Source organism: Anser cygnoides, chromosome 1 (assembly GCF_040182565.1).
Source record: "Anser cygnoides isolate HZ-2024a breed goose chromosome 1, Taihu_goose_T2T_genome, whole genome shotgun sequence".
Taxonomy (NCBI): Eukaryota; Metazoa; Chordata; class Aves; order Anseriformes; family Anatidae; genus Anser; species Anser cygnoides.
Genome location: NC_089873.1, coordinates 203,759,275 through 203,787,115, shown reverse-complemented (window position 1 = coordinate 203,787,115; position 27,841 = coordinate 203,759,275). Strand labels below are relative to the sequence as shown.

The following is a 27,841-nucleotide window of genomic DNA, read 5'->3' as shown; positions in this document are numbered from 1 at the left end:
AGATAGCCTTCGTTTCCTAATAGCAAGCAATTTAATAGAAGTGGCTGTAACTGGTGTGCTCAGACACAGTCACATTTCATCAGATGATCCTCCCTTCCCTGTATAGCAAGACACCTTAACTTGGAAACGCGGTCCCCCCCAGCCAGCCCTAACGGGCAGGATGTGCTGCAGTAATGTGCAAACACATGTCCTGTGCTTGCAGTGCTTCCTTCCCACATGGCCATAATGAAAGCTCTGTAGAGGAGTTTCTAATTTACTCTTACCCTGAAGGATAACATAAGCAATATGGGAATGTTGTTAAACATGGCATGTGTTGTTGCTGTGAGCTACTTTCTCCTTACGAGTTCTGTGGGTGAAAAGTGACTTGTTTCCTCAGAAGGCTTCTTACGCAGAGTACATCAATTGGTCACGGAGAAAATCATTAGAAGGCTTATGACAAGGCGCCCTAATAATAAAAAAAACCAAAACATAATTGCTGGCACTCAGCCTCGCAGCTCAGTGTGGGAACTTCTTCCCACATGATGGAGGGAGAGCAGTGTAAGCCCATGTACAGCACCTCTTTACATACACAAACATAAATAATTATAGTTAGTTCATGTCTTTTTGGAAGTGTAGTTAGTATCGTGCCTTGGCTGTATTCCACTCTTGATGTTTTCTTTATGAAAAAAGTAAATGTGTGTGTGGCCCTAAGTTAAATTTATGTTATAAATACACGCGATTAAAATTGACCCTATTGCTCATGTGCCAAAATTACCCCAGCAGGGGAATATGGAGAACCAAATTTATTGCTGTGGCTCCTCAATTCTTCTGCTGCTCCAGCTCCAGCCTCAACTCTCGCCAAAGCCAGGCTGAGAGCAGCGAGCGTTTCTGCTCTGTTATCAGGTACGCGGTGCCGGACGGGGACAGCTGGCAGAGTCATGGGCTCTTCTGGCTTTGGACCAGGGGCAAATTCCCCTCTGATGGGAAAATTCTCTGCCGGGCAGTTGTAACCAGATTATGCGCCCTTTAAACGCTTGCTCGCTGGGCAAAAACTGGTGCCGCCTTCCTGCAGCCTGAGATGCTGTCCTGTGACCTTCAGGGCGGTGGGAACGGCAGCAGAGATGAGCTGCGCTGAGTGTACAGCTCACCCGAAATCTCAGTTCTTCCAGGCTGAATAGTACCGTAAAAAGAAGCTTAAACATAATATGGTATTGAGATTTTTCCTGGCTCAGGGGAATCTGAAACACTAGGCACATGCAATATTTTTTACTGTGCTCATTTGCAGCTTGAATGGCTCTTTGGGGGTCAGCAGCAGAGCAGGGACTCTTTCACCCCTTGAGCAATGAAGCATTAAGTAAAAGTTATTTTTACCAATTAGTAGTGGCCTGTATGAAGCAAATCATTAGTCTTCAGTTATTAGCAGCCAGGTGTTCATGAAAAGTACCATGTGCAGCTAGCATTGTACATTACTGTTATTTGCAGTTGGAGTCAAGGCCAGTTGCTGAATTTGTGACATCTCCAGGCTGTCTCTGTGTGTTTCATTTTCTCCCCCCAGCCAAAAAGAAGCACATTTAGAGTCATTGTGGAGGTTTCTTTTGTTGCTGCTGGTGTTGTGTGCCTCATGAGTGAATAAATAAGGGAACTGCAAACTCTCGATCAGTATTCTGAAGTCCTTAATATACACAGTTCATAATGTAAAGATAAATATCATTATTGGTTACAATTTCATTTATAGGAGCAAAATTGCCGTGTCAGAGAAGTGAAAGTTGCAGTGCAAATTGCCCTTAATCAAATTGTTTCTCTAGGGCAAGATTTTCACATACCCACTGGTCTGCATCATGAAGGAAATTTTAGGCAGCCAGCAGCATGATTTAAATTCTATTTAAGAACTTAAATAGCTCTTCTATACTGTGTTAAAAGTAAAAAGTGAGGAAGTTAAAGGGCGAAAATGGAATTGTATCTTTAGTGTTACTTCCACATTGAAATGCATGTTTAGCCTTGGTGTGTTTTGCAGGGGGATTCAGACCTATAGCTCCATGACTATATAGAATAACTAATAAAAGAAGAACAGTAAGAACAACTAATCAAATTCTGATACACCAAGTACTTATTGTGCAGAACTGACTTGAAACATGTAACTAGAAGGGCTGCTAGAAATCCTTGTTCATGTTTCTTGGAGTTGTGACGAGGGGCTTGGAGTGCGGCTTTCTCTTTCAGTACTTCAGATGTCTTATGATTTTCATCAGTGGCGAAGAAATTTCGATGGACGCCCTCCTTGGGGATGGTTTAAGGCCGGCGGAGGCAGGATGGTGGCGGGCCAGGCCGCGGCCTGTCAGCAGCAGCTGGTGAGGGACATCTGGTGGTGCGATCCGGCAGTAATAGCCGCACGCTCACGGCTGGAAATGCAGTCGCACTGTAGTAATTAAGGCAAAAATGTCATTACGTTTCTAATGTGATTACTTTTCCGTGTCGATATTACTCTAGAAACACTGAAGCATGTTTACATTTCAGTTTGTGTATGGTTTTATCTTACTGGGAAAGTAGAAACTAAGGCCCTGTTCTTGAGCTGGCAGCTTGCAGACATAATGTGTCCAAAACCCTCACCTCAAAAGACACTTAACTTACAGCCAATTGTAGGTTTTAAAACGTACTCGTGATATTGGAGAGCAGTTCTGTGGGTAGAGTGGGTATATGTAAACCCTGTGCCTTTGGGCTCGTAGTTCTGCCAGGGCTTTGCTGTGATCTCTGGGTAAAGCTCCTTCCCTTTGTTTCACTCTGTCAGTCGCTCGTCAGTCCATCCCTCAGTCCATCGTTTTGTCAAAGTGCTACAGTAATTTTCAGCTTCTGAATCCCATAGGGAAGGGATCGTAACAAGTAAAATGTTTACGTGTCTTTGCTTTCAAAGTTCTATATTAATTAAAGATACAGCAAACAATTTATTTGGGCAAGGTTACCTTGGACCCCTCTAGATCCTATATACATGGCCAATATTTTAGGTGCCATCATTTTGAAAGAGAAACTCTTCAGGATGGGTTTTCTGGTGTTCTGTGTAACTGTGCCAAGTACTTACTTAGCACTGTGCACGTAGTAACAAAACCAAGTCCTTTGAAATGCATTCAGGGCCTTACCCATGGGTTGAGTGCTGTGAGGTTTTACCACCACCCCACAAGGCTCTCACCTGCCAGGACAAAGCCAGACTTTGTTGATCTGTGAACATCTGTCAGCACAGAACATGTCTCAAAGCTTTCCGTGACTTCTGTCTTCTCCTGTCCAGACTTTCAAGTGAAGAGGGAAGGGAAGCAAAGGACTCTTCCTTCTTGTTAGCACACGCAGTAACAGTTGGAGTGATGGTCTGTCTGCATAACCAGGGAAATGGAGCCCAATTCAAGGCCAGTATCATCAGTAACGCTGAGCTGGAAGCAAGCCACTCTTTCATTATGTTCCTCCTGCTGTTCTTATACATCCAGCCATCAGCAGCATGCTCTGGCCACGTGTGCCGCCTTCTGGGAACCAGTGCTGTCTGGGGGGACAGGCATAGACTTCCCAGGGACGTCTTGGTCTTTGCAGGCAGAAGGAGAAGGGTTGTGTTTGTCCACTCTTGCTTATGAAGATCCTGCAACTGCTGTATGGTTTCCTCTTCAGTAAATGAAGTGGTGATGTTGATAAGTTACTAGATAAATATTGTGTCAGGAGTGCATTTTTACAATGATGTATTCCCCATGCAATTTCATAGAAAGAGAAAGGGGAAAAAGTACAAGTGCCAGCTCTTTGCTTTCCTGTCAGCTCGGCTCTGGTGCTCTGAGAAGTCTTCCAGGAAGGATCTGTAGCAGCTGCAAGCTTCAACTGCATTCATAGTATGTTGTTCAGAAAACAGTCAAAAACACGAAACTTTCACAGCCAGTTACAGACTCTTTACTGTGGTTATTCATATAAGAAACCTTCTTGTGTGCAAAGTACAATTATGTCAATATCAAAATTAAGTAGAGTGGGTTTTCTATTGAGGTTCAGTCCTTCTTTGTCTCCTTGCAATAGCATTTATGTTTTGTAAAACTCATTATTTTTTTCCCGTAAAGTAGCAGTCCTTTGTCACATTAAATTCTTTTATTCCCCCAGCGATTTCTGTCACCATCCTTTAAAAATTTCTCCACTCTTGGTTTTGTTAAAAGAGAGAAGCACTGGCATTTATATATGTTTTACTCTTTGTTTCTAAGATGTTCCAAGGCTGTGGTGACAGCTATGATGTTGGGGATAGCCGCAGCGTTGTTACAGACTTGCTGTTTTCCATTAATGAGACACTGGTGTTCATCCGCAGCCTTTCAGCGTCATACTTCATCTATAAAACTCATCTACAAGCAATCCATTATAAAAATATTGTTGTTTTTATATTTCAGGTGCAAAGATGGCTTGAAAGGATTTACATACTCTGCACTGAAGTAAGTAAGGAAAGTAGTTCTGGGAGTATGTAGCTTAAAGTGCATATTTCAAGGAATTGTGCGTGGTGAAAGCTGCCTTGTATGAAATGAGTTTTCCTAAAAGTTTTCCTAAGAAAAAACACACTGCTCTAAAAATTTCCAAATGGGGATATGCAGCATATTTTAAAGAAAGCATAATATGCTGGCAAGAGAGGAATCTTTTCATATTTTGGGCTATTATAGAAAGGAAATACAGGTGCATGCTTACATATTTTTGAAGGAGTGCTGTCTTCTCTTTTTCTAAAACTGGGATTCATGATTCCTACTATTCTCCTGGAAGCAAAGGGCTGCTATGCTTTTTCCTGGAGTTTATTTTCTGTATTTACAAAATGTTGAATGAATACAACAGTAGTTGTATGACCAGCACCCAAATGAAGCATGGACTTTTAGCATACTCCTTTGAGATATCGTGTGCCACTAAACCTTCTATCTGTCCTAGTAATACTGGCTCTCCTAGAATTTACTGTGCAATGGGACTTCTGGTGGTACTCACCCATTTGTGGAGTTATACAAAATTCTCCTTTCTTTGTGCCTTATGTCAAAAGCGTGAAGAGATGTTATTTTATCTCTCCCTTACATACTCTGCTACCTGTCTCCCACTAAGATAGCCCAGTGCATGCACAGTATCAGCTTACAGGTGAAGAGAAAAACTGAACTGAAGTCAAATAAAAATGAGCTGTGGTTGGTGGTGGAAAATACAGAGCTTGCAGCGATAGTTAAATAGTTAAATAATTAATTGTGTAATCCATAAATCGGGACATGAAACACTCCTATGACAACCTGCAAAAACAGTGTTCTCTGAAATTTGCTGAGAAATTCTGTCACAAACCAAATGACAAAGTTTTTATACCTTTGCCACCCTCAGCGAGACTACCTCATGACAGTGTAGCTTCAAATACAGTGCAGAGTGTTAGGAAACAGTATGTCTTATCATCATGACCTCCTTTGCCCTTGATACACAATAATTCTACACGTAGGATGAACCCGTATATTGGCAGTATCAACTTCTGGGCAGAGAAAGAGGCCTGAAGATGATGCCAAGCAAAATGAAGCTGATGCTCTTGGTGAGAGCAAAAACATTTTGAAGATTTAAAAAAAAAAAAAAAAAACACAGATATTTTATAAAAATACCATAGTAATTATCAATCTTTATGCAACCCCATTTTGCTGGAGACTTCCCCAGTAATGTTCATGTGCCTAGTTTTAAAAAGAATCCTGGCAGCAATGTTGGCCATTATCTGAAGTTTACCTAAAGTTTATGTCAGTGGATTGGTCTTTTCCAGGAGATACAAGTTTTGGCACCTGTTTAGGATGCATCTTCTTTTGCATACCTGTGGGTAACTTCAGGCTTGTTGTAAAGACTTTTAGAGTTCTGTATTAGAGACTTCAGAGCCTTTATATATTTTTGAGTTATTTATATTACTGTTGTTTTGTTCTCTTTTGTTTCTTTCTTTCAGGTTCATTGTAGGGAAAGAAGAAATCCCAACTCATTCATTTTCACCTGAAGCAGCATTTTCAAAAACAGATAGAAAGATAAAGCATTGTGAAAAAATATCACAACGAATGAACTTATTGGCTCTAACAAAAAAGCTCATGGACAAAGTGTGAGTCAAAAGAAAACAAAAGAAAAACAAAACAAAATGAGTCATTTTTACTTAGCTCCTTTTAATGTTTTGTTACACTGTATTTGACAATTTTACAATACTTTTGCTTTGCATTTAAGTGTTTTGCAATTCATTTTTACTGGATAATTAACAGTATCAAATTATGAACTCTAACAAAAATGAAATTTAAGACCTGTATGTCATATCAGGGATTCAAAACGACTTGCAGTGTGCAGTTTTCTAACAAGGGATTGTAAGTTCAGCCCATTCTAAATGGCAGAGTGGTATTTGTTTTTTTGCTGCAGGACTGGCTCATGGCATGGTTCCAGTAGTGCTGGTAGTGATATTAAGAAGGGAAGACCACACAGCAGCACTCCTTATTTAGGTCACCTTAAGTTACCATAACATCATCTTTTTTGGGACCTACATCCCTGTATTGCATAAAGTAGTACTGCCTAAGAGCAGGACTCATAACACTGGGCCTGCCTCCTATGTCAGGAAGTTCCCAAGCAAAAGTGAATCTACAACTGTTTTACCCGAGGTCAGACCTACGACATCTGAAGTTAGATAAGATCGGTTCCTTCCTGTCTACAGAATGCAATTTACTGTCCTTTACTATGAGCTTAAAGAAGTGACATCAGACAGCTTTTCAGGCTGGCACGTTCAAATGTTCTGCTTCTGCTGTGCTTGATTTGTCTGCTTCAGACACATTCGGTACCACGAGGAGACACTTGCTATAGGGACAGCGGCATTACAAATAGAGTGGGGATCTGATCATGTCACACCTGCGACTTCACTTCCACTGACTTCTTCAGGAGCCAGATCTTATTTATGGCCAGATCTTTCTCTACTCAAGCACAAGAAAGAAGTCTGCAAAGTGCAGTGTGTAGTGGCTTACCTTACTTGCTCGCATAATGAGCTAACATGAGCTGGCCAACATCAGGGGGGGACTTCCTATGATTTGTTGTGTCTTCAACTTGAAAAATATGAGGGAAATCAGCAGTGGCTTTTCAGGCAAGTCTGTAGTAGATAAAAAAAAAATCTACAAAGAGAAAAAGCTGTGAGCTGTGCGCAGATTCTTTTAGCTGAGTTGTTTATAACTGTTTTGTCTTAAATACTCCATATTCAGTTTGTTAGTTCATAGCTCTTCCACTAGGATTAAATACTAGGATTGAGGGACTGTGTGTGAAGAAGAATATGTTTTCTTTAAGGTTTTGAAACTCCCTACTCAGATGTTCAGAAAACTTCCAATTTTGAGTCCTAATGCTCTCACAGCTTTCTCTTCCATATGGTTCTTTTCAAAATAATTGAGTCTAAATGCCTGTAACCTGATCACATTCTCATTACAATTTTTGCTACATAAACTGACCTCACAGATGATTTATAGCCATTAGACTTTATAGTACATGATTCAAAACTTCCAAGATATTTGGCACAGTATATAAATTGTGTAATTTATTTCGTATTAAAACTTGCATACTTGGCTATAGCAAAATATAATGTTCAGACCTGGTATGACATTACTTCTTTATAATTCTACATAATACAGGGCTAACAACTGCATAATCCATGAATCTCACCATCCCAAGCCAGTCTCTTTTATATGCTGAAGGTCAAATTTGCAGTCTGAAATAAGAGCCACACAAAAATCTGTGCAGGAGGAGAATTTACCCAGTAGTGAAATGCTTATAATTGAAGGAAGTCTCACAGGGTATCTCTGTGCACTTGTATGGTCTATATTGCCTTCTAATAGACCTTAAAATGCTATGAAAAATGTAAGGACACAGATACTCAGTCAAATATGCTTCCAGAACCATGGAATGCAGACAGACCGGGAAGGGTGATCCCACTAGAGTTCTGTCCCATAGCTTCTCCTTGTTGAGAAGCAGAAAATTTGTTGCTTAATTTTGTATTTATAGGTATGGCGTGGCAAGAAAAGAGATTGGATCAACATAAGTGTGCAGACACTTCTGGTGCACAACGAGAGTATTGTTTCTTTTTATTGTCCTTTTATGGCATCATAAAAGCTCACAGTGCCCTTCAGTAGGTAATGGGAAAAATTGTGGTGGGAAAATAACACTTTATGTATTTTTAGGCAAGTAAAATTTATGAAGTCTCCTGTTGATTACACTGAAAACAGCTAAAAGTTAATATGTGTTTCATTGTGCTTTTTGCAGGTGCAAACATGGCCCAAGGCATAGATGCTGTAAACACTATGAAGATAATTGCATTTCATATTGTATTAAAGTAAGTGCAGAAGACGTTAGATTGACAAACTCTGGCAAACACAGGGTAAAAGTCTTTGGTCAGAAAAAATGTATACTTCGGAAATAAGAAAGGAGCCTGTTACTCATTCTTTCTCCATTGAAAATGTGACAAGCCTGAAAACAGATTTTCTCAATTTAGGATGGGACAGGGGTTAAAGTTTTCTCATCTTTAGCTGAAGTGAATGAATAAAGTAAAACGTGTCAGGGGGAAATGGACTGGTGAGCCAGGAACGTGTTTAACTATGTGATGCACTTCGCGGCTGAGCCCACTTGTGACTCCACCCGAAATAAAGCACCTGGAATGTGCTGCTTCGGCAGGCAGAGCAGCAGCAGCGTGCATACAGTTGTGCGCGTCTGGCACACTGGGGCTGGCTTTGGGCTCACTCTCCCATTCGTTTATTTTAAGGGGTCAGGGTAATGAGAGATTGCTCCCAGTTGCTGTGCACAGGAAGAGCTAGCCGTGCCCAGTGGCATAATTTGTCCTCCTTTACAATGGGATCAGCGCATATTTTTTCAGAGGAGTGCTGTATAGAGGAGGCTGTTTTGGCTGGCGTTAGATTGGCACAGGTGGTACCACCTGCTATGCCTTTTTTCAGAGCTGTTTAGACTACAGAAGATCTTGATCTCTTAATAATTTACTAATTTTTATTTATGGAGCAGCAGAAATTGATTTGAGCATTTTCAGATGCTTTATTTTGAAAGACAATTTTTAAGAATTTTTTATGCAGTTTATGTTATCTCAGAAGAGGTGTGGTTATGTTTACCATCAGAAGAGATCTAGCACATTAAGTATTTGTATGTAGTGTATCATTCTGTGTTGTTCACACTGCAGTATATTAGCATACCACTGTGTAACATATATATAAGTTGCACTGAACTTGGCGGGATCTGAGACAGTGCTTAAGTGTTCTGCCGAATTAGGATTAGAAAAGATAGTAGAGCCTTCACAAACAGTTTAGCGTAGTTTTGTCACCTTTCTGTTGTAGGTATTATATATTTAACAAAAACTTGAATAAAATAATAATTTTGTTTTGGCCTTGGAACTAGGAGGAGGAATCACCCACCACCTTATTTACCGTTACTCTGTTCAGAATTTGCCTGTCTTGAAAGCTGTTGCATTTTATCTCTTGTAATGGCACACAAGGTATTAGCAAAAATTTTGCATGGCTTCAGTATAGAAAGGTCTTGTTCAGGGACTAACTGAAGACAGCAATCAAAAGGCAGTTACAGGGTATATGAGACTAGAGTGGATTATTTCCATACCATTCTTTGCTTAACAATTTATTCTATAAAACAGTAATTTATATTACATTTCTTATTGGTGGCACCCACATACAACCGTCAAGATAAGTCAGCATTATACGCACAGATGTAAAAATAGTGCCCAACTTCCTAGGATCTTTTGTTTCCTGGTTGCATGGTAATAGATCTACAGAGTGCTACAGGTTTGGCAGCTGGATAGGTTTGTGAAACTTTGCTGCATCAAATTAGGTTTTTCTTCTCAACCTCTCACCACTGTCTCAGTCCATTTGCTATCTCATTCATGGGTTGTGCCTTTTCTTTAGGGTGTTGTTTTTTTCAAGCTCAGCACCATGTGGGTATGCATCTATCAGTACCCTCATAACCCTATATTATTTTAGAAGCACTGCTAGAATAAACATAGGGATTTCTCTTTGTGTACTAGTAATAGAATTGATACCTCTTCTCCATGGAAAACTGTCTTACTCTTCTAGAAGACTGTTTTTGCTTGTGACTTCGTAAATAAGAAGAAAGGTGATTCTGCTATTACGGAATACAAAGAGTTTGAAGTGCCTTTGAAATAGAAGGGTGACCAAGGAATAGGAGTTAATAGTGTTGAATCATTCTAGTGGAGGGACCAAATCTCATTTCAGGTTGAGAGTTCCTCAAATTACAGCAGACTGGGCCCACACTACACCCCTTACTGTTTTTTGGGGGTGGGGAAAGGGAGACATGTTAATGATGAGAAGAACAGGAAAAATTTTAAAGGGGGTATTCAGAACTGTCTGTCCACTTCAGTTGTTTATTCAGCATCATTTTGTTCACATTTCACATACCCGGGGGGATGAGGAGAGAAGCTATAATGAAAACCCAGCATTCAGCTCCCATTGGAGCAGAAATAAATCTTGACCTGACTAAAAATGAAGAAAAAAAATAGTTTCAAAGGCTATTATCTCTGTAGAGAAATCAATTATGCATTTGAACTATACTTCATACTTGTATCAGTCTTGTATAATATTATAGCATAAATCATTCTTGACTGCAATAATATAACTGGGGAAATACCAATGAAGTCAGATCTTTGAATTTCCTGCATTTCTCTGACTGGTTTTTATTAAAATGTGAGGGAAAAGTGTTATTTTTATGTATTTGGGTTTTTAAAGGTCCAAGATTCTGAAAGCGTGTTCAGTTCTCTCAAGGGCTCTACTTGCAGTCAGCCAGTAATAACTGTCTGGAGGCACAATTTAATCATGGTGTTGCAGTTCTAGTTCTGTAACAGGGGTTTCTAATCTGATACTGATCAGATGAGCTGTTTATTGCCAAAATTTTCCCTCTGTACTATATATTCCCTTACCATTGAGCATCTTGTCTTCCCAATATCATATCTGTGCTTAATTGCCATTGCATGAGCTTTCTCTGCTGCTTCATCCTTCAGTGCACATTAGTAGTGGACATAATACATGATAGCTTTTATGTAGCGTCTAATAATGACGTTAACACCTGATTTCATCAGCTTCCCTTCTGATTCTGAATACGTGCAATGCAAAATACCTTGGTTTTGTAAATGCCTGAGGTGAGCCTGACAGGCTAACGGAGGCAGTTGAACTGTATTTTTCTTTTGTGATTCCTATTGATTACAATGAGGAAAACTTAGCCAGGAGCAGTTTCTTTTTTTCTGTCAGTGCTGCAGATGATAACAGGTGGCTCACACAAGGTACCCGATGAGGAATATGACCAAAATGAATATGAGATTATTTTCTAATGATTGTAGCTGGATATTCTGTCTCTTGATTGAACATGGGCTACTGTATACCCAGTATAAAGATTTTTTATTTTTTTTTGCTGTACGTGAACAGAGTTATTTTAGATAACTTAACTAATTCCTAGTACATTGCAACAGGTTGACTCGGTTTTGGTATGTTCCTGGACTCTGTTTATGTGCACATGTGTATATCTGGATGTGAGTTATAGCCAATATCTTGACTGTATTATTAACTTTCTAAGAAATATATTTCTCAAAAGAATTATTCCATGAGTTTAGCAGATATGTAGTTTTACTGTGCTGCTACATCTGGCTGATCTGAGTCCCAATTTTAAATTTCAGTGGAGAAATAGCTTGTAGCAGGGTTTACTTATCTCACTTAAGTTTATTATGGTTTCCTACATACACTTTACAGTTTCCTACCTCCTTTATTATTTGAGGTCTTTTTATGGAAGATAAAAGTAACAATATCATGCATTGATTACATGATCTAAAATGTAATACTTTTTGTGACTTTGAAAAGCACCTATAAATATGTGATATGTATTCGCCTGGTTGATTTAATGAGCTAAATGGAAAGACTTTGTGCACTACTTACTGCTGCTTGCTGTGCATCAAAACTAAGCCTTAATCCTGCAGTTCAGCACTTCTAAGTTTGCAACTCATAAAAATAAAATGGTGGGTATATATTTGACTCTTTGCCAGCTGGAACTGAAGTGTGTCCTAATGTGGTGTTCCTCATCCCATCTGAATGGTCTTTCCTACAGCCAGGAAAAAAAATCAAATGTACCTTATTGTTGTTTGTTCTCATTGGGCTTTGATCATAACTGGTATTTTTAGGACTTTCTTTTTATATAATGGTACCTGGTACTGTGATCATCTCTTTTATTTTTTAATTTTTTTTTCAAGACGAGGGCTGTGTACTTCATGCTAGATTACGTCTTCATTTGAGGTGCGGATTTATGTTCATCTTAACTTTGACATTTTAACTACACAAAATTCACAGTGCACTTAGAACTCTGCCTACCCATACGTACCTTTCAGTCAGCATTTTCATTACATGATCACAAAGCACTGGGTCAGTAGCTGTTCAGTAAGTACAATTTACGTACCTTTAAAAGTAGTAGAAGAAGAAATGGAAAATTTTCATGCATAGCTATTGGATCATAGCTGTTTCACTCAGAGGGTGGTGAGGTACTGGAACCCAGCGGAGCTGTGGATACCCCATCCCTGGAGGTGTTCAAGGCCAGGCTGGATGGGGCTTTGAGCAACCTGGTGTGGTGGGAGGTGTCCCTGCCCATGGCAGGGGGTTGGAGCTGGGTGGGCTTTAAGGTCCCTTCTGAGCCAAGCCGTTCTATTATTCTATGATATGATCACCAAATGACACAAAATTGTTTCTTCCACTTGATTCCTGTAACCACTTATTGAGTGTTGTCAGGGAGAGTAATTGTTTCAAGAAGTTTATTACTGGATGTTTAACCAGAATAGTTTTATGAGCTTTATGATGCATTAGAAAGTTCTACAGGAGGCAAAAATGTTTGGAGTTTCTGAGTTGGAAAGGTTGCTCAACTGAGGCCACTGTCTCTACAATTATCTGAGTGTCCCTGAGTACGCTCTGAAAAATGGACTGGAGAAATCATGAGCATTGGGTCCTGCCTTATTTGCCAACGACGAGTGCACGGCATTCGGATAGCTTTCAGATGAGGTATCTTCCGTCCAAACAATGGATAGATTTTATTCAGAATTCTCTAAGAAGTTCAGCCACAGGGTAAGAATGATGATAGGAAGCTTTGGAGGAAGTTACACGAAACCGGGGAAGAGGATTTGGAAAGAAACAGTCAATGTAGTTTTGTGATGAGATGTAAAATAGCAGATTCATATCTGAGGTGGAAGAGGAAGAAAAAATCATCTGAACCCACATTATCTTTTTTCAGTATTTCTGGACAAAATCTCCCCTTCGGGTCTGTACTTTATATTGCTGCACACTTCCCGAAGCCTCCAGTTTGGTTGAGGGAAAGTACATGAGCATGTGCCAAGCCATCAGGGTCGATTTCTAATTCTCCCACTTTCTGAAATTTATTTTGTGTGGAATTTTACTGCTTTAGTGCTTTCTCCAGACATTTGAGTGTAAAAGTGCTCTTTTTTTTCCCACTACATTACTTTCCTCTGTGTACCCGTTTGTGGTTAAAAGCTGGTCAGTAAGCTGGAAGACACCAGGATTCTTTCAAAGGACAGAATTTTGGAGCAGAAGACAAATAGGGTTTGTCCTTTGAGGCTTATGAGATATTCATACAAACTAAAGGAGAGTCAATTGTTTATGATTTTATTGCTTTTGCTGTTTTACTGGGGAATCAGGACAGGAAAAAAAGGTTTGAAGATGGAAATGCATTTTCTGTAGTATATGCAGAATGGGTTTTAAACTGCTCGCTGTCAATAAGTACTTCTGTAGACATTTTTTATTTATCTTCTTTTTAATTTGTGGTTTCTTCCTGTTCTCTCTAGGGCTTCATTAGGATGTTTAGCATTGGTTACCTGATCCAGTGTTGCCTTCGGATCCCATCCACCTTCCGGCATCTATTTACAGAGCCATCCCGGCTACTTTCACTCTTCTACAACAAGGAAAATTTCCAGCTTGGAGCTTTCCTGGGATCTTTTGTCAGTATATACAAAGTAAGCTTATAACATACAGAGTGTCGAATGCCACTTTTTTTATTTTGCTTTTCAGAACATCAGGATGAGGTAAAAAGTCTAGCCACTTCATGTTACTGACACTGGTTTCTACAGAATGGCACTGACAAATTCTGTAGCGTTGTGATAATCAAACCATAAACAGCAAACAGATCTTCCATTCCTTCTATTTTTTCTGTCATTTCTGGATAAACCAGATACATTTTGAAGCATGACATCAGTATCAGGAGATAGGCATACTTCAGAGAAAGTGAATTCAGATTTCAAAGGGACTTTCTTTTACACAGAAGCATTTTCATGCAGACACAAGTGATGACTGCAGTAACAGCATTATTGCCAAAGAGATGCCATTTGGAGATTTTTTGGCTCAAATGTCTCCGGAATCCTTACTTGACGCTAAATAGCAGGAGCTTGCAGAACATACATCATGTGCAACTGAGACATAGCACTTACCACTTGGAAATCGACCCTTCTGCACCATTATAAGATGACAGATTGTGAACTGATACACATTCATTCAACATTGTTGAAGTTAATTGAATTATGTGTATTAATGCCAAACAGAATGTAACCAAACACATGCTGTAAGGGAGAGTATGTTACATACTGCAGTGCTGAAGCGGCTTGTGCGCTTTTATGTTCCTAATCACACATGTAATTTTTCAACTGCCATTTCACTTCTCTCCAAAGTTAAGACAATTCTGTATTATTCTGGGTGAACATTACTTACTGATTTTTTTTTTAAAAATCTTATATATAAGCAAAACAGAATCTTGCTTAAAGTGCGGTTGGATTGAAACACAAGAATTTTTAAGGTTACCGAGTTTAAAATTTTTGATGTCAAAGTGTAAATGGCCTATTCAGAGTTTACTTGAAAATTAGTTTGTTGCTCAAATTTTAGGAAAAGTGCCTCCAGAGAATAAAAGTATTTAAACTGCAAAAACTAAAATGATTTTGATTTGTTTTAAAACCTCCAACTACAGCTGAAGTATAATTTAGTTCTATGGATGTTAATTTTATGAGGGTCAAATACTCTGACCTTTATTTGTAATTTATTAAGTAGGTGCTTTCTGTTGTTGTTTGCATTCCATAAATTTGGGTTGCATTATGTTTTTCTTCCAGTTTGAGTTAAGCATGTAGGGCAATAGAGATCCTAATCAGTCCAAAAGATTGAATCACAGCCAAAATATTTCTTGATGCATTTTGAACCCAAAGGAATTATATTCTGCCTTACTTTAAAAAAAAAAAAAAAAAAGTCAATCTTGTCCCCGAGGGCAGTCTGAAATGCTTTTGTAGAATTGCAGTAGCTGTACTATTAATATTTTGTGTTCCCCTTACTGTTAATTATTGTCAGCAAATAGCAAATAAGGTTTTATAAAAAATAAGTCAGCTATGGTAGCCTGGTTTCCTTTTTTAAAATAAGATTTAAAAAGTAAATTTACTACTCAAATTTGAGTAGTAAAGTTGACTGTTGTAATTCAATTTTGGGACACAGACTTTTTCTTCTTGTGTATTTTTTTCATTTCAATGTATTGTTCAAGACTTGGAAATCATAGAATCATTAAGGTTGGAAAAGACCTCCAAGATCATCTAGTCCAACTGTCCACCTACCACCAATATTGCCCGCTAACCCATGTCCCTAAGTACCAGATCTACCCTTTCCTTAAACACCTCCAGGAATGGTGACTCCACCACCTCTGTGGTCAAACAGTTCCAGTGTTTGACTGCTCTTTCTGAGAAGAAATATCTCCTCATATCCATCCTCAACCTCCCCTGGCACAACTTGAGGCCATTCCATCTAGTCCTATCACTAGTTACCTGTGAGAAGAGGCTGACCCCCAGCTCCCCACAGCTTCCTTTCAGGCAGTTGCAGAGAGCAATAAGGTCTGCCCTGAGCCTCCTCTTCTCCAGACTAAACACCCCCAGTTCCCTCAGCTGCTCCTCATAGGACTTGTGCTCTAGGCCCTTCACCAGCTTCGTAGCCCTGCTCTGGACACACTCCAGAGCCTCGATGTCCTTCTTGTAGTGAGGGGCCCAAAACTGAACACAGGTGCGGCCTCACCAGAGAAGAATACAGGGGGACTATCACCTCCCTGGTCCTGCTGGCTGTACTATTCCTGTTACAACCTGAACTAGCGCAGTGAGTTCACCTGAGGGCCGCTGAGTTGATTTGAGGACTGGGTCATCTGATGTGCAAGGAGAGACTGGGAGAACCAGGTTTTAAGCTGGAGAAGGAAAGGCTGATGGGAGATCTCACTACTATTTATGCCTCCTGGGGGGTGCAGAGAAAACAGAGACAAACTGTTCCTGGAGTTATGCAGTAGCAGGATGAAAGGGGATGGATTCAAGTTGAAATACAGGAAATTCTGATGAAGTATAAGGAAATATTTTTTCCTGTGAGGGTTGCCTAACGTTGAAACAGGTTGCCTGGTAAGGCTATGTGGTCTTTGTCCTTGCTCAGAACTTAATTGGATGAATTCCTGATCAACCTGCTCTAATGAGACCTGGAGGTTGGACCAGATGATCTCCAGAAATCTCTTCCAATATAAATTATTCTTTTGTTCCATGAAAAACACACATTAGATGGATTAAAAGGCTGACACATACATCAAAGTAGATGTCGGCAGGCCGTCATGCAGAATTATATAATGTTGTCCCAGTGCCATCAGCACTGGATCTGGCCCTGCTAAGCAAGTCTCCAGCTATTTGGAAACAAACAGAAATTTACCAGGGATAAAATTTGGCAGCAAAGTATGGATTTCCAAAACAGTTGGAAAAAACAATGCAAAGGATGTGACAGACTTCTCATGGGAGAGTCAAGACAACTAGAGCAAACGAAGATGTTCTCAAGTTTAGCTTTTCTGAACACACGTGAATTAGATTGTTATTTTAAACTAAATTGTTTTGCTCTCTGATTCTGAAAAGAACAGAAACAGTAAACAACTAAAAATAAAATTCTTCAGGTAGTGTGGATTATGGGTATTGTCACACTATATCCTTAATTCATGCTGTGTGCTGTATTACTAGTTTACAGCAGGATATCTCCAGTCTGTGAATGCTGAAAGAGAAATAACTTGGGCTAATCCAGCTGTTTGACCTACAGGGTACTAGTTGCTTCCTGCGCTGGGTACGAAACCTAGATGATGAGCTTCATGCACTTGTAGCTGGTGAGTCCATGATAAGAAGCCCATATTGCCTGTGTCGGGATTCTGCAAGTATTTCTGTAATGCACATAACTGAATGTCTGTCCTCCTGTTCCCTTTCCAGAATTATGTGATAAAAATAGTACCGTATACATTAAGGCTGCGTTGGTGGTGTTTCAAGTAGTGAAACACACAATAATGTTACAGGTGTTTTCAAATAAAGTCTTTTATTAAAATTGTAAGGTAAATTAAGTCAAACGGTCTGTTTTTTATGTTCACCTTCAAGGACAATAAATTATTGTATTCACAAATGTAAAATTATCCTTTATCTTCCAAGCGTATCAGTGTGAGGTTCAAATACTGGCTCTTCTATATGTGACAGAATACACATTTGAAAGGATGAGCTCAACTGAATCTGAAGAAGGATTGTTTTCCAATAAAATATGTGTAGTGTTGCAGGCCCTTCTCTCCTGTTTGTGCACCTATTGCATTGGTGAAACCTCAGAGGTCTCTCTTGTTTGTGGGATGAGAGAGGAAATTTGAGGCTGTGCTCCTGATCACTGAGCCACAGTCTTGTTTCACAGTTTCAAAATTCCTTTTTTTTTCTTTCTTTTTTTTTTTTTTTAGTGGCACGAACCATATTTTGATAGGCAATACAGGAACATCACTGAACTTTGTTGTAGCAAAAAAAGCATCGCCTTGTGCAACATCTGTTGAGCTGATGTACGGCAACAGCAACAATAAATCACAATCTTAATAATGCTTGTGTTTTCTAATTGTTACAGGGTGTCTAGCAGGAATTTCTATGATGTTCTACAAAAGTACTACTATCTCTATGTATCTGGCATCCAAATTAGTAGAGGTAGGATGTTAACCTTGTAACAGAGCTCTTTATTGTATATATTTTTTCAAGGCAGAAAATGAACTTTATAAGCTTTGTCAGAACATTGCAGAGTAATACAGAGTTGTATAGTGGTGCTGTGTTTTAGTAGGTACACGCTGAGTGGCAGTGCCATTCTGTGGTCTCATTTCTTTCTTATTTTCCTTTCTGTGTTTCATTTTAAAAGGTCTTTATACTCTGGTCTTCATGTATATTCTCCATGATTTTTGGTAATCTTTTCTGATAGCTCGTTGCTTTGTAGCTTTTGCAGATTTTTCAATCTAAAAGTTTCAAGAATGCGGATTTTGTCTATTCTGCCAGAAACATAAATCAAAAGTAGCCCTTAATTGCAGATTTATTGCCAAAAGCTACAGCTTAACTTCCTGCCTTTGTTCCCTAATTTTGGCATTCAGCAATCTAAGATAACTCAAAATAGCTTAGGTTTTAGTCTATAGCTGAAGTTGTTTGTCAGTATGCTTCATCTGATTGAATTCCCGGCTTTGCAAAGAACTTTGTTCTAATTACCATTTATCCGGTTTGAATTATTTCTATGAACTTGTTAAAATTGGGAGCCTGTAGGGGCAAAAAAAATTGAGAATGTTTGTAGAGTTTTCTATGTTGGTTATACTTTGCTAACCAGCTTTTGATTTCTTACTGTGATTTTTCCATAAAATCAAGACTTAGTCCTGGTTATTTCCCCAGCAGCAACACTGGAATAAGTTGACAGTGTTCTCCTGTTATGCGTCATCCCTGAATCACAAAGCTTTCTCCTGCAGACCTCAAGGGCTTCATTCCCTAGTAATATTTATCCATCCCCTTTATGGGTGCAGAATTCATTTTAACAAGAATAAAAGGAAGGAATGTATTTTTCTTTTACGTATAAAATTAAACATAAAAGGGAAGTTATACTCTGCTTATTCCTGTTCCTTGTAATCCTAGACTTAAGCTCTGAAGGTAGTTCACATAATGGTTGCATAAAAGCAACTCTAAGTTGTCCATATTGACTTTTGGAATATCAGATGGAAAAAAAACACAAATAGTATCTTGTATTGCTGATGGTTTTCTCTAGAGTTTGAGACATTGTGGCTGCAGTGAAATAAGAAAAGTGCTGTGTGTTCTTTCTTTCTTTCCTTTTTTTTAAACTACTTTTATTGTCTTACGCAAGCCAAGGGTAACTGACCAAAGAGGCGTGTGCTGCTTTGGAAGGTCAAGCTGTGCTCAGGAAAATAAACTTTACATGTTTTCTCAGAAATAAAAGTATGTGATTTCAAGCTGTTTAAGAACAGTGAATATTCACTTTGTTGGAATAGTTATTGTATTATTCTTCTGCTTTTTTTAAATGAAGAATTTAACATAGCAAACTTTCCCTTTTTTATCTTTAAGATCTATACTACCCTTTTAACACCCCAGATGTTGCTAAGTCTTGTTGTGTGCATTGATAGCCATTTGTTCTATTGATCTTGGATAACTTCTATAAGCAAGCTCAATTAATAACACATTTATGGACATATACAAAATTATATGGGCATAGATTAGTAATGTTGGCCTGTTACTTTGAAAATGTATAATAAATATAAAAAGCTACGTTAAATTTATTTTGTTTTGTTCAGAGTATTTTGTTTATCTTTATAGACGATATACTTCAAAGGCATTGAAGCAGGGAAGGTTCCCTATTTTCCTCATGCGGACAGCATCATCTATGCCATTTCTACGTCAATATGCTTTCAGGCAGTAAGTATGTTGTCTTTGAGTAGCATATGAACTTCTCCGAGTTTAACTGAAATGTTGAACGGAATGAGGATACAGTGAAATAGGAAAAATATCATGTAGTAATTTCAGCAAGATGTTGTGAATCAGGACTTTTTGAGTGTCACTGTGGGAAGATCATTTCTGTGACTCAAATTTCTCATGTGTTTGTAACTCAATACGTTATGCAAAGCTTTGAATTCTTTGGAAAGGATCTCAAAACACATTGACCCAGGAGATGAATATAAATGTAGGGACTTTCACAAGCATATGAAAATACCATTTCTCAAGGAGGCAAACAATTTATTGTAATATTACATTTTTTTTTTTTTTAAAAAAGGGAAGTTTTCCCTCTCAACTAAAAGAAATAAAGTTAGCTGTTTGAAAGAATCTGCAAAAATTAGCAAGGAAATCTTAAGTCCTACATTTGAAACAAGCTATTTTATCCTTTGTAAGTCAATTATGTACTCTTTATCTTCAGCCCCGTTATTGGCTGCATTAACTATAAAATCTCCTTTTCAGTGGCACCCAATTACTCTCTACACTATTCCACTACATCTGCCCCCTTCTAGAAAATGAAATCAGTTTTTCTGCCCCTCAATAAAGAGAAAAACATAAAGCAGCTTTCTGCTGTCTTGTGCCTAACAGAAGAAATCCACTACTCCTGCTCCTCATTGCTTCCATTTATTTGGGGTTATTTCTCATTCTAATGTCAAAGTAAACTAATATTTTTTAGTACTGGGGATGTGCCAGACAGTCTGTGACATTGAGATCTCAAAATACTGCTGGCAAGGATCATCACATGGAGCTAAAAGAAATAAAGTTATTATGAAGAAAGAGGAAAGGTTTTTTTTTTTTTTTCATTGCTTAATGACTAGTTGAAAAAGGAATCCAAGACTTGAAATAAATTACTAGGTTTAGTGGGGAGGAAGGAGGGAGAAATTAGCAAAGGGATCTATACTGAGGAGTTTTTTCCTCACTATATGCATGAGTGAGATGGAAAAGTAGTCAAATAGATTATTTCAGATATGGAAAGGGATATGTAAAGGTGACTACACAAAATATGATTAGAATTATTTGTGCTTTCTCTACACAACAATGAGATCTAAATTAATTGCCACCACTTTTGAAAGGTAGTCTTCTGGGAATGCCGGTATCTACTGGTGGTGCTCATATGGAGCATTGAATGCAGCTGTGAGCAGTTTATCTGCTGCTAGTGTTGGACATTGTTGGATGATCACAGTTGCTTTTAGTTTAGTTTTTTATGAATCATAAGAGGAATTCATATATGTGTGTATAATATATAACATATATATATATGTTTCTGTAGCCATCCTTTAATGATCACTGCTTTTGGCAATGCAATGTACCAGATGAGGCTCTCCCCTGACCCTTGCACAGCTGGCTCTTACAGATTATTCTTCTTGCAGGCTGTCATGGAAGTTCAGAATCTGAGACCTTCATACTGGAAATTTCTTTTACGACTAACGAAGGGCAGGTATGTAATTGGGGTATGTTATGGCTTGCCTAAACATACCATTGATCACATTCAACTTTCTGTGTCATTCGCTGTCAACAGCATAGCTGTAGCAGTACATATGGGCTAATTTCCTGTGTATTTACTTTGCTTTTCAAGTGGCTTCCAGTCCACTTGAAGTTCTTAACTGCTGATTTACTCTAATGACAGGAGCAAAGACTTAAATGTGGTTAAGACTGTTCAGCAGATGAGAGTTTAACTAGAAGGCTTTTTTATCTGTTTTGACTTGGAACGGTGGAATGCTTTCAGATTTCAGTGGAATATGAAAAATCCAGTAAACAAATACAGAAATTGAAGAAATCACTTAATACGTTCAGTGGCTTACAACATGGTATTTCTACATGTTTAAAAGTATTAATAGAAATATCTGAATATTTCTTATGAGTGCTTTGAAGATTCAACATTTTTTTTTATAGAACATCTATTTCAGTTACGAAAGGATTTTTTCAAGGAAAACCTAATGAAAAATTTTCAGTGGTAAGCAAGAATTTACACTCTAATGTTAAAGTGCTTACCTTTTAAAATAGATTTTGCTGTAATTGATTTATAAAAATACAGTTTAGTGAAGTGTGCATTATTATATGGATATGCTATATGGCAGAACCAAGGCATCCAAATCATGGTGAAGATCAGTTTGTGAATGGTAAAAAAGGTAACGTCTGGATAAACCTGAGAGTTCCTTTCAGTCCTTTCGATGCAACGTACTGTGATTTAAGGGACAGCATAGAGAAGAGATTGTCTCTGTCCAGACTGTAAAAATAGAAGAGAAATCAGAGGCAAGTCCCTGGAGCATGTTAAGCTTACACACCCCATGGCACAGCACACTATTAGCTGGACATTCGGTGACTTAATACATTGCTAGACATGGTGGGAAGCTTTCCTTGGGATGCCTGGAGGCAATCCGCAGGCAACCTCTGAGGCTGTACAAACATGATATGGTGGATGATGTCAGTGCAGATGTCCAACTTTGGCTTCATTTTTCTCTCGTATTAATTCTAAGATTGCTTTAGTTGAAAGAGGAGAGGGAAGAGAAATTCAGTTCTGCTCATTTATTTCCTCTGAAGCAAATACCTGTAATAGTAATTTTGACACTCTCCATAGAAGCAGATTATTTTTGACATTTAGAAGGTCTTTCACTCAACAATTTTGAAGAGTAAAGAGATGGAAATAGGTTGTAACACCCATTAAATTGTTATCCAGACTTACACAGGCATGGCCAGGTTATGTTTCGCTTGAGTGGAAAAGACAGTAGTATAGTTTGTTTGGGCATTTTTTGTGGTGTTAAAAGTTTTTCCTTTTGCATAAGTCATGCTATATAAAGCGTATCAACTCAAAACACTAGTGATCAGATTTGTCAAAGGTATTTTTTCACATCTTTTTTGCCCAAGGTGAAAAACTTGCGATCTGTAAACAGTATAGGCTGAAGCCTGCATTTCAAAGATTTGGATAGTCTTTCACGGAAGTGAAATAATTTTAATAGCAATATTTTTTTTGTTTAAGTGAATAATCTGTTCACTCTCTCATTTTTCAGGTTTGCTCTGATGAACAGGAAAGTTTTAGATGTATTTGGTACTGAAGCATCTAAGAACTTCAAGGATTTCACACCTAAGCTTGACCCGAGATACACTGTTGTACCACCAGAGCTACCTCTGGAGCTATCTTGAAGATGATAGTATATCTTGTCATTGAATGTGATCAGCGTTTTGTCCTGAAAAGTTAATTAACTTAACAGTCATATATATGGAGGAGGGCTTGGGCTCCACTTCAGTATTATTTCAATGAGAAATGCTTTTTACCAATCAAAAATACTGGAGCTTTGTAGGAAAGTGTGGCTTAGTGATTAAGCCCCTTCCACATACAGCATATATTTCTGGGTTACTGTAGTTGGTTGACAGTATGGTAGATTCCTGAATGAATTAAACAAATGAGTAATATATTTAGAGAAGTAAAACATACATAAAACATAAATATGCATAATAATTTCAAAAATTCTATAGTCCAGACCAGTAGAATATTTCTTGGTAAAACTAAAAGCAATTTTGGGTTTAGAAAGGAAGACATAAAGCATAGGTTAGGTCCAGAATTGTTCCTGATCTTAAAACTATTGTAGTCTGGTAAAAATGTCTCCTTGTCTTTCTAAATTGCGTCGCTGATTTATCTGAAACGAGCCACTGCCCACTCATTATTTAAAAAGACAATATTTTTACAGAGCTATGGTTGCAAAGTAAGGCATTCCTTAGTAAAAAAAAAAAAAAAAGAAAAAGGAAAAAAAAAGAAAAAAAAGAAAAAGCATATTAGTGCAGAAATCACATTCCAGGGCTGTAAATCCCAGTGACGGTATGGATAACAGACAAGGAAAATAAAAAAGGCAATACCAGTGACTTGTGCGCCATAAGGAGCAGCAGGGTGTGGTGGTTTGTATCTGCCAAGTGGAAAATGACAAAACAGGCAGGGGAAGGAATGAAATGTTTCAGCCTCCGAGATGGTGCTGGAAACAGCAGACGGTTACAAAAATAAAAAAGCCAAGAACAAAACAAAACAAAAAAAATCCTCCAAAATATCCTGAAATTAAATGTTTATTTTTAAAGGGCTTGACATTGTCCATTTAGATGGCATTGGCTTGTTTGTCAAGCTGCATACCAGCTAGCATTTCCAGTGGCCTTTAAAAGGGAACTGACCCCTGAGGTTAGATTGTTTTGACGATCATATTAATAGTATTTTTACCTTGTACTTGGAGAATGGTTTTCTGTTGGCCCATCAGACAGCCGTGACTGTGACAGTTACTTTAAACTTAATATAGTACTCAATGCAAATAAATACCTATTCAAATTCCATCTCATTTTTACCCTGCATATATTTCTACAGATAATAGTTTGTGTTCTAAAGCAAGACCTTGACATGCTAATTGCCTTTTTGCTTTTGGGGGCTTTTTTTTTTTTTTTTTGTTGTTAAACTAGAGTCCGTTCAGGTGATGCTGAATGGTGTTTGCTACCTTAGAACTTAATGGAAAGATGATGAACTATGTTCACATTCAACTGAAAAGACACATGGCAAGCTAGGGAATAAAAATTACAGTAGGTTGCATGTATTTTAAAAAGAAAAACAAAGAAGTAATCAGTGTTTCTGTTGGAAGTCTTTGTCAGATAATATGAATTGGATTAATTAATAGAATCTTTGTCTTGTAACACTGTAATCCTACCCCAGCCTTACGCATATTTTAATTGCCATTAGTTTAATTTTCTGTTACTGACTAAACAGTAATTTTTATTGGATTTACAGAGATGTCATGAAAATTGTACCAGTCTGTGCACAAAATCTGCTTCTTCATCAGCTACTGCAACAGTGATGCTTTATCATTGTTTCTAAAGGTGCTTCAACCTTTAAAACAGCAGTTGTCCAGTTAGCGCGAATACAATTCTACAAGCTAGTTTGTATGCAATATTTTATTGCTTGAAATATTATATTAAAATTCCTCAAAAGGAAATAAAAGTTAATTCAGCAAGAAGTTTAAGAGGATCGTAAAAAATTTGTAGTGTTTTTCCACTGGAATATGGTCTAAAATATTTGACCATGTAAAGTCTGAAAAGTTATATATTTTAGGTAATATGTTAGAACTCACACAATATATTATAAATACTTTCTAGTGTAACTATGTACTGTTCTCAGACTTCAAAATATTTTATAAATGGATTAATTTTCTTCACTGGAATGACAATTGTGATTGTTTCTCTATTTGAGTTTAAAAAAATGCAAGTACTACATCTCAGCAGCTAAACAAGTTTTGTCTAAGTTTTCTTGCTTCCAGAATTCACAGTCCTTGTTTTATTTTCATGTAATATAAAAAAAAAAAAAAAACTTAAATTATTTTTATTCAAATCAAGTATATGTAAGAAAAAAAATAAAGTCCTAATGTTTTTCCCAATAATAAACTGTTGCTGCTTGAAAAAAGTGACATTTTGTTAATGTTGTTGTTAATAAGCTATCTGAGATCAAGAGTGAAGTTTCCTCTGGTTAAGGAATGCTAGGAATGTGACCAACCATTAAAGTTGTGCTTATTTTTTACAAAATATAAAGCCCAGTGGAAGTGAAGAGGTAAAGCAAAAGCAGTTCATCTGACAACTTCAGCTCTGTACTTTCACGGACAATTGTACAATATTAGTTGACACCATTTAATCTCTCTCTTTTAAACAGAGAAAGCCACATAACTAGTTATCAAGCACGCCTCCAGCTCTGGCTTTACCATGTGGCCAGATGGTTGGGCCTCATGTGACTCACACCATGATGTTTCCTACCACCTGACATGGCACGGCTTTATTTTTTTTCTGATCATATGACGGGTATGCCTGATCGCACCCAACGCCTTGCAAAAGAAGTTGATTTTGCAGAGAGGAGTACCGGGGGAGACTTGCTCAAGAGATGATGGGAAGCACGGGTCAAACGGAGACACCACAGTTCCTTCAGATGGAGGTTTGTTGGAGGGAGGCTGCGCGGGATGGTGGTGCTGACCTCCCTGCAGGCATCTCAAGAGCAGCAGCATCTCCCGTGGCTCATGGGATTCAGAAGCCAGTATGCCTGTGATGGGCTATTTTTTCACCTTTTCTTGAGGAAAGAGCTGCATGTTGTTTGCATGCAGGGCTCTTCTGAGGATTTAATGGCCATTGCTGTCCCTACTGCTCTTAGCAGGCAGGGAGACCCAGTGCAGGCAGGCTTTCACTGCTTCCCTTGGTTGGCAAAGAGGCTCTGGCAGCAACTAAAATACATGTGCAAAATCCCAAAGGGAAGGTTGCGGTCATTTGTGCATGTTCTATGATTCTTCTAGTGTTTAATATTGCGTTATATATATTTTGCAGAAATCCCCTTCATTGTAGTTTCTAACTTGATGGATGGATACTCACTATTATTCTTTGCCTGCTATCTTTCAGCGGGTTTTCAGACCACATGTGATTGCTCTCATTGCAGACCATTGCTTTTTTTCCAGTCCTTGCTAGAGGTGACTGGAAGGTGTTGACATCCGAGATCCACTAAAGAGGATTTTTTTTATAGAATCATTTTCATTCTAGCACAAGGCTGAAATTAGTGCAGATTTGCTGGATTCATGCACAGTAGATACTTCTACCAGTAGAAGTTTTGACTTTTAAAGCCAGTAATAAAAACAAAGGTACCTAAAATGACACATTTTTATACATAATGCCATCTCAGTTCATGAGGAAGGTAAATAAAATGTCTGAACTACTTCAGTGTAGATGGAGTGATTTCATTGCTGGAGGTAAAGGCTTGAGCTTCCTTGTATTCTCACACCTGGGTCTCCAGGACAATCTCAGAAGCGTGGTCTTCTGCAAAAGGCATCTCCTGGCAAGGTGCTCTTAGAAAATACCAGTTTCTGTTGCATGGTCAAGAAGCTTCATGTTCCTTCCTGTATATAATTTCTGAACAACAGTTAGCCAAGATGCGTTCCTTATTGTGGACAACCTGCTCTCCTTGTAGGTTCCTGCAATCTCTCATCTTGCAGACCCGGGACCCTTTCATTCCCCATGGTCCCAGCCATCTTAGATTGGACAATTCACCAAACTGTCAGTAAAACTCCATTTTTGGAAGTTTGTTAGGTTGGTCCTTTTCTCCTGTGAGAGTTTCCCTTCTGTTTACCAAGGCCACTGTACTTCTGTGTTTTCAGGTAGCAGGAAGGGTTTCATTCCAAATGCTCGGTGACATCCCCAACAGGTCTGTCGTTTCAGCTCACCTATGCTTGGTGAACGAAAAATTCAGGACAGCCTGTGTAGAAGTATTTCAATTTCTAACTGTGCCTGCAGAAAATATTTCTGGCCAGGTGGTCCTGGGATGGGTATAGGCACAAAAAGAGAGCAAGAAAATTGGTGATGTGTACACAGCCTTTACTTTTTTATCAACTATGGAGCAGAAGCAGGGCATCAGGGCTTTTTGCACCAGCACAAGGGTTGTGAATCCTTGTTGTAGCACAGAAGAAAGATAGGACCAGAGAGAGGGCAGGATGTAGCAACACCTGATTGGAGCACGTGGAGTCGTTCTGGTGGACGTAGCTTTGTGCCTAACCGTTGGTTTGGAAGTTTCCATTTCCAGATCCACATTTCTAAGCAGCGAGTGTCATGAAGGAGGCTCGTGTTTCCCAGCTTCGCCCACTGCTGTCCCCCAGGAGGAATCCACCAGAGGTGATTGCAGGTGGGGGTCTTGCTTTTACAAGCTTCTTCCTTTTACAAAACAAATAAATTTCCTCCCACTCATTTGGGGATATAGCAGAAGAATTTGACTCTTACCTTTGGGCTACACATATCACGAGTTTTCTTCTCAGAAGTGACTGAATATTTTATTTCAGTTTCCTGTAGATACATTTATATTAAGGCATGCATGTTTTCTCCCCCATAAGGAAAATAAAATTGCTATTGTTGACAAACTGGCAAAACCTCTGCCTTTAGCCACATGGAAATGGGATTGTGTCGCTCAAGGCATAGCACTCACCATTTGTAGCTGGTAGATTTTGTCCTTCCATCTCC

General features: G+C 38.5%; 1 protein-coding gene across 3 annotated transcripts in view; it reads left to right on the top strand.

Moving 5' to 3' along the window:
- Nucleotides 1–25,269, top strand: part of TMEM135 (transmembrane protein 135) — a 181,598-nt gene extending 156,329 nt beyond the window's left edge. For all 3 annotated transcript variants that reach the window (XM_066989914.1, XM_066989912.1, XM_066989913.1), the window contains 9 exons: nt 4,371–4,412; nt 5,909–6,055; nt 8,233–8,302; nt 13,826–13,993; nt 17,115–17,178; nt 17,940–18,016; nt 19,667–19,765; nt 21,211–21,278; nt 22,849–25,269. In XM_066989914.1, coding sequence (XP_066846015.1) covers nt 4,371–4,412; nt 5,909–6,055; nt 8,233–8,302; nt 13,826–13,993; nt 17,115–17,178; nt 17,940–18,016; nt 19,667–19,765; nt 21,211–21,278; nt 22,849–22,981 — 868 coding nt within the window. In that variant the 3' untranslated portion in view covers nt 22,982–25,269. The remainder of the gene's footprint in view (nt 1–4,370; nt 4,413–5,908; nt 6,056–8,232; nt 8,303–13,825; nt 13,994–17,114; nt 17,179–17,939; nt 18,017–19,666; nt 19,766–21,210; nt 21,279–22,848) is intronic.
- Nucleotides 25,270–27,841: the final 2,572 nt, after the last annotated feature.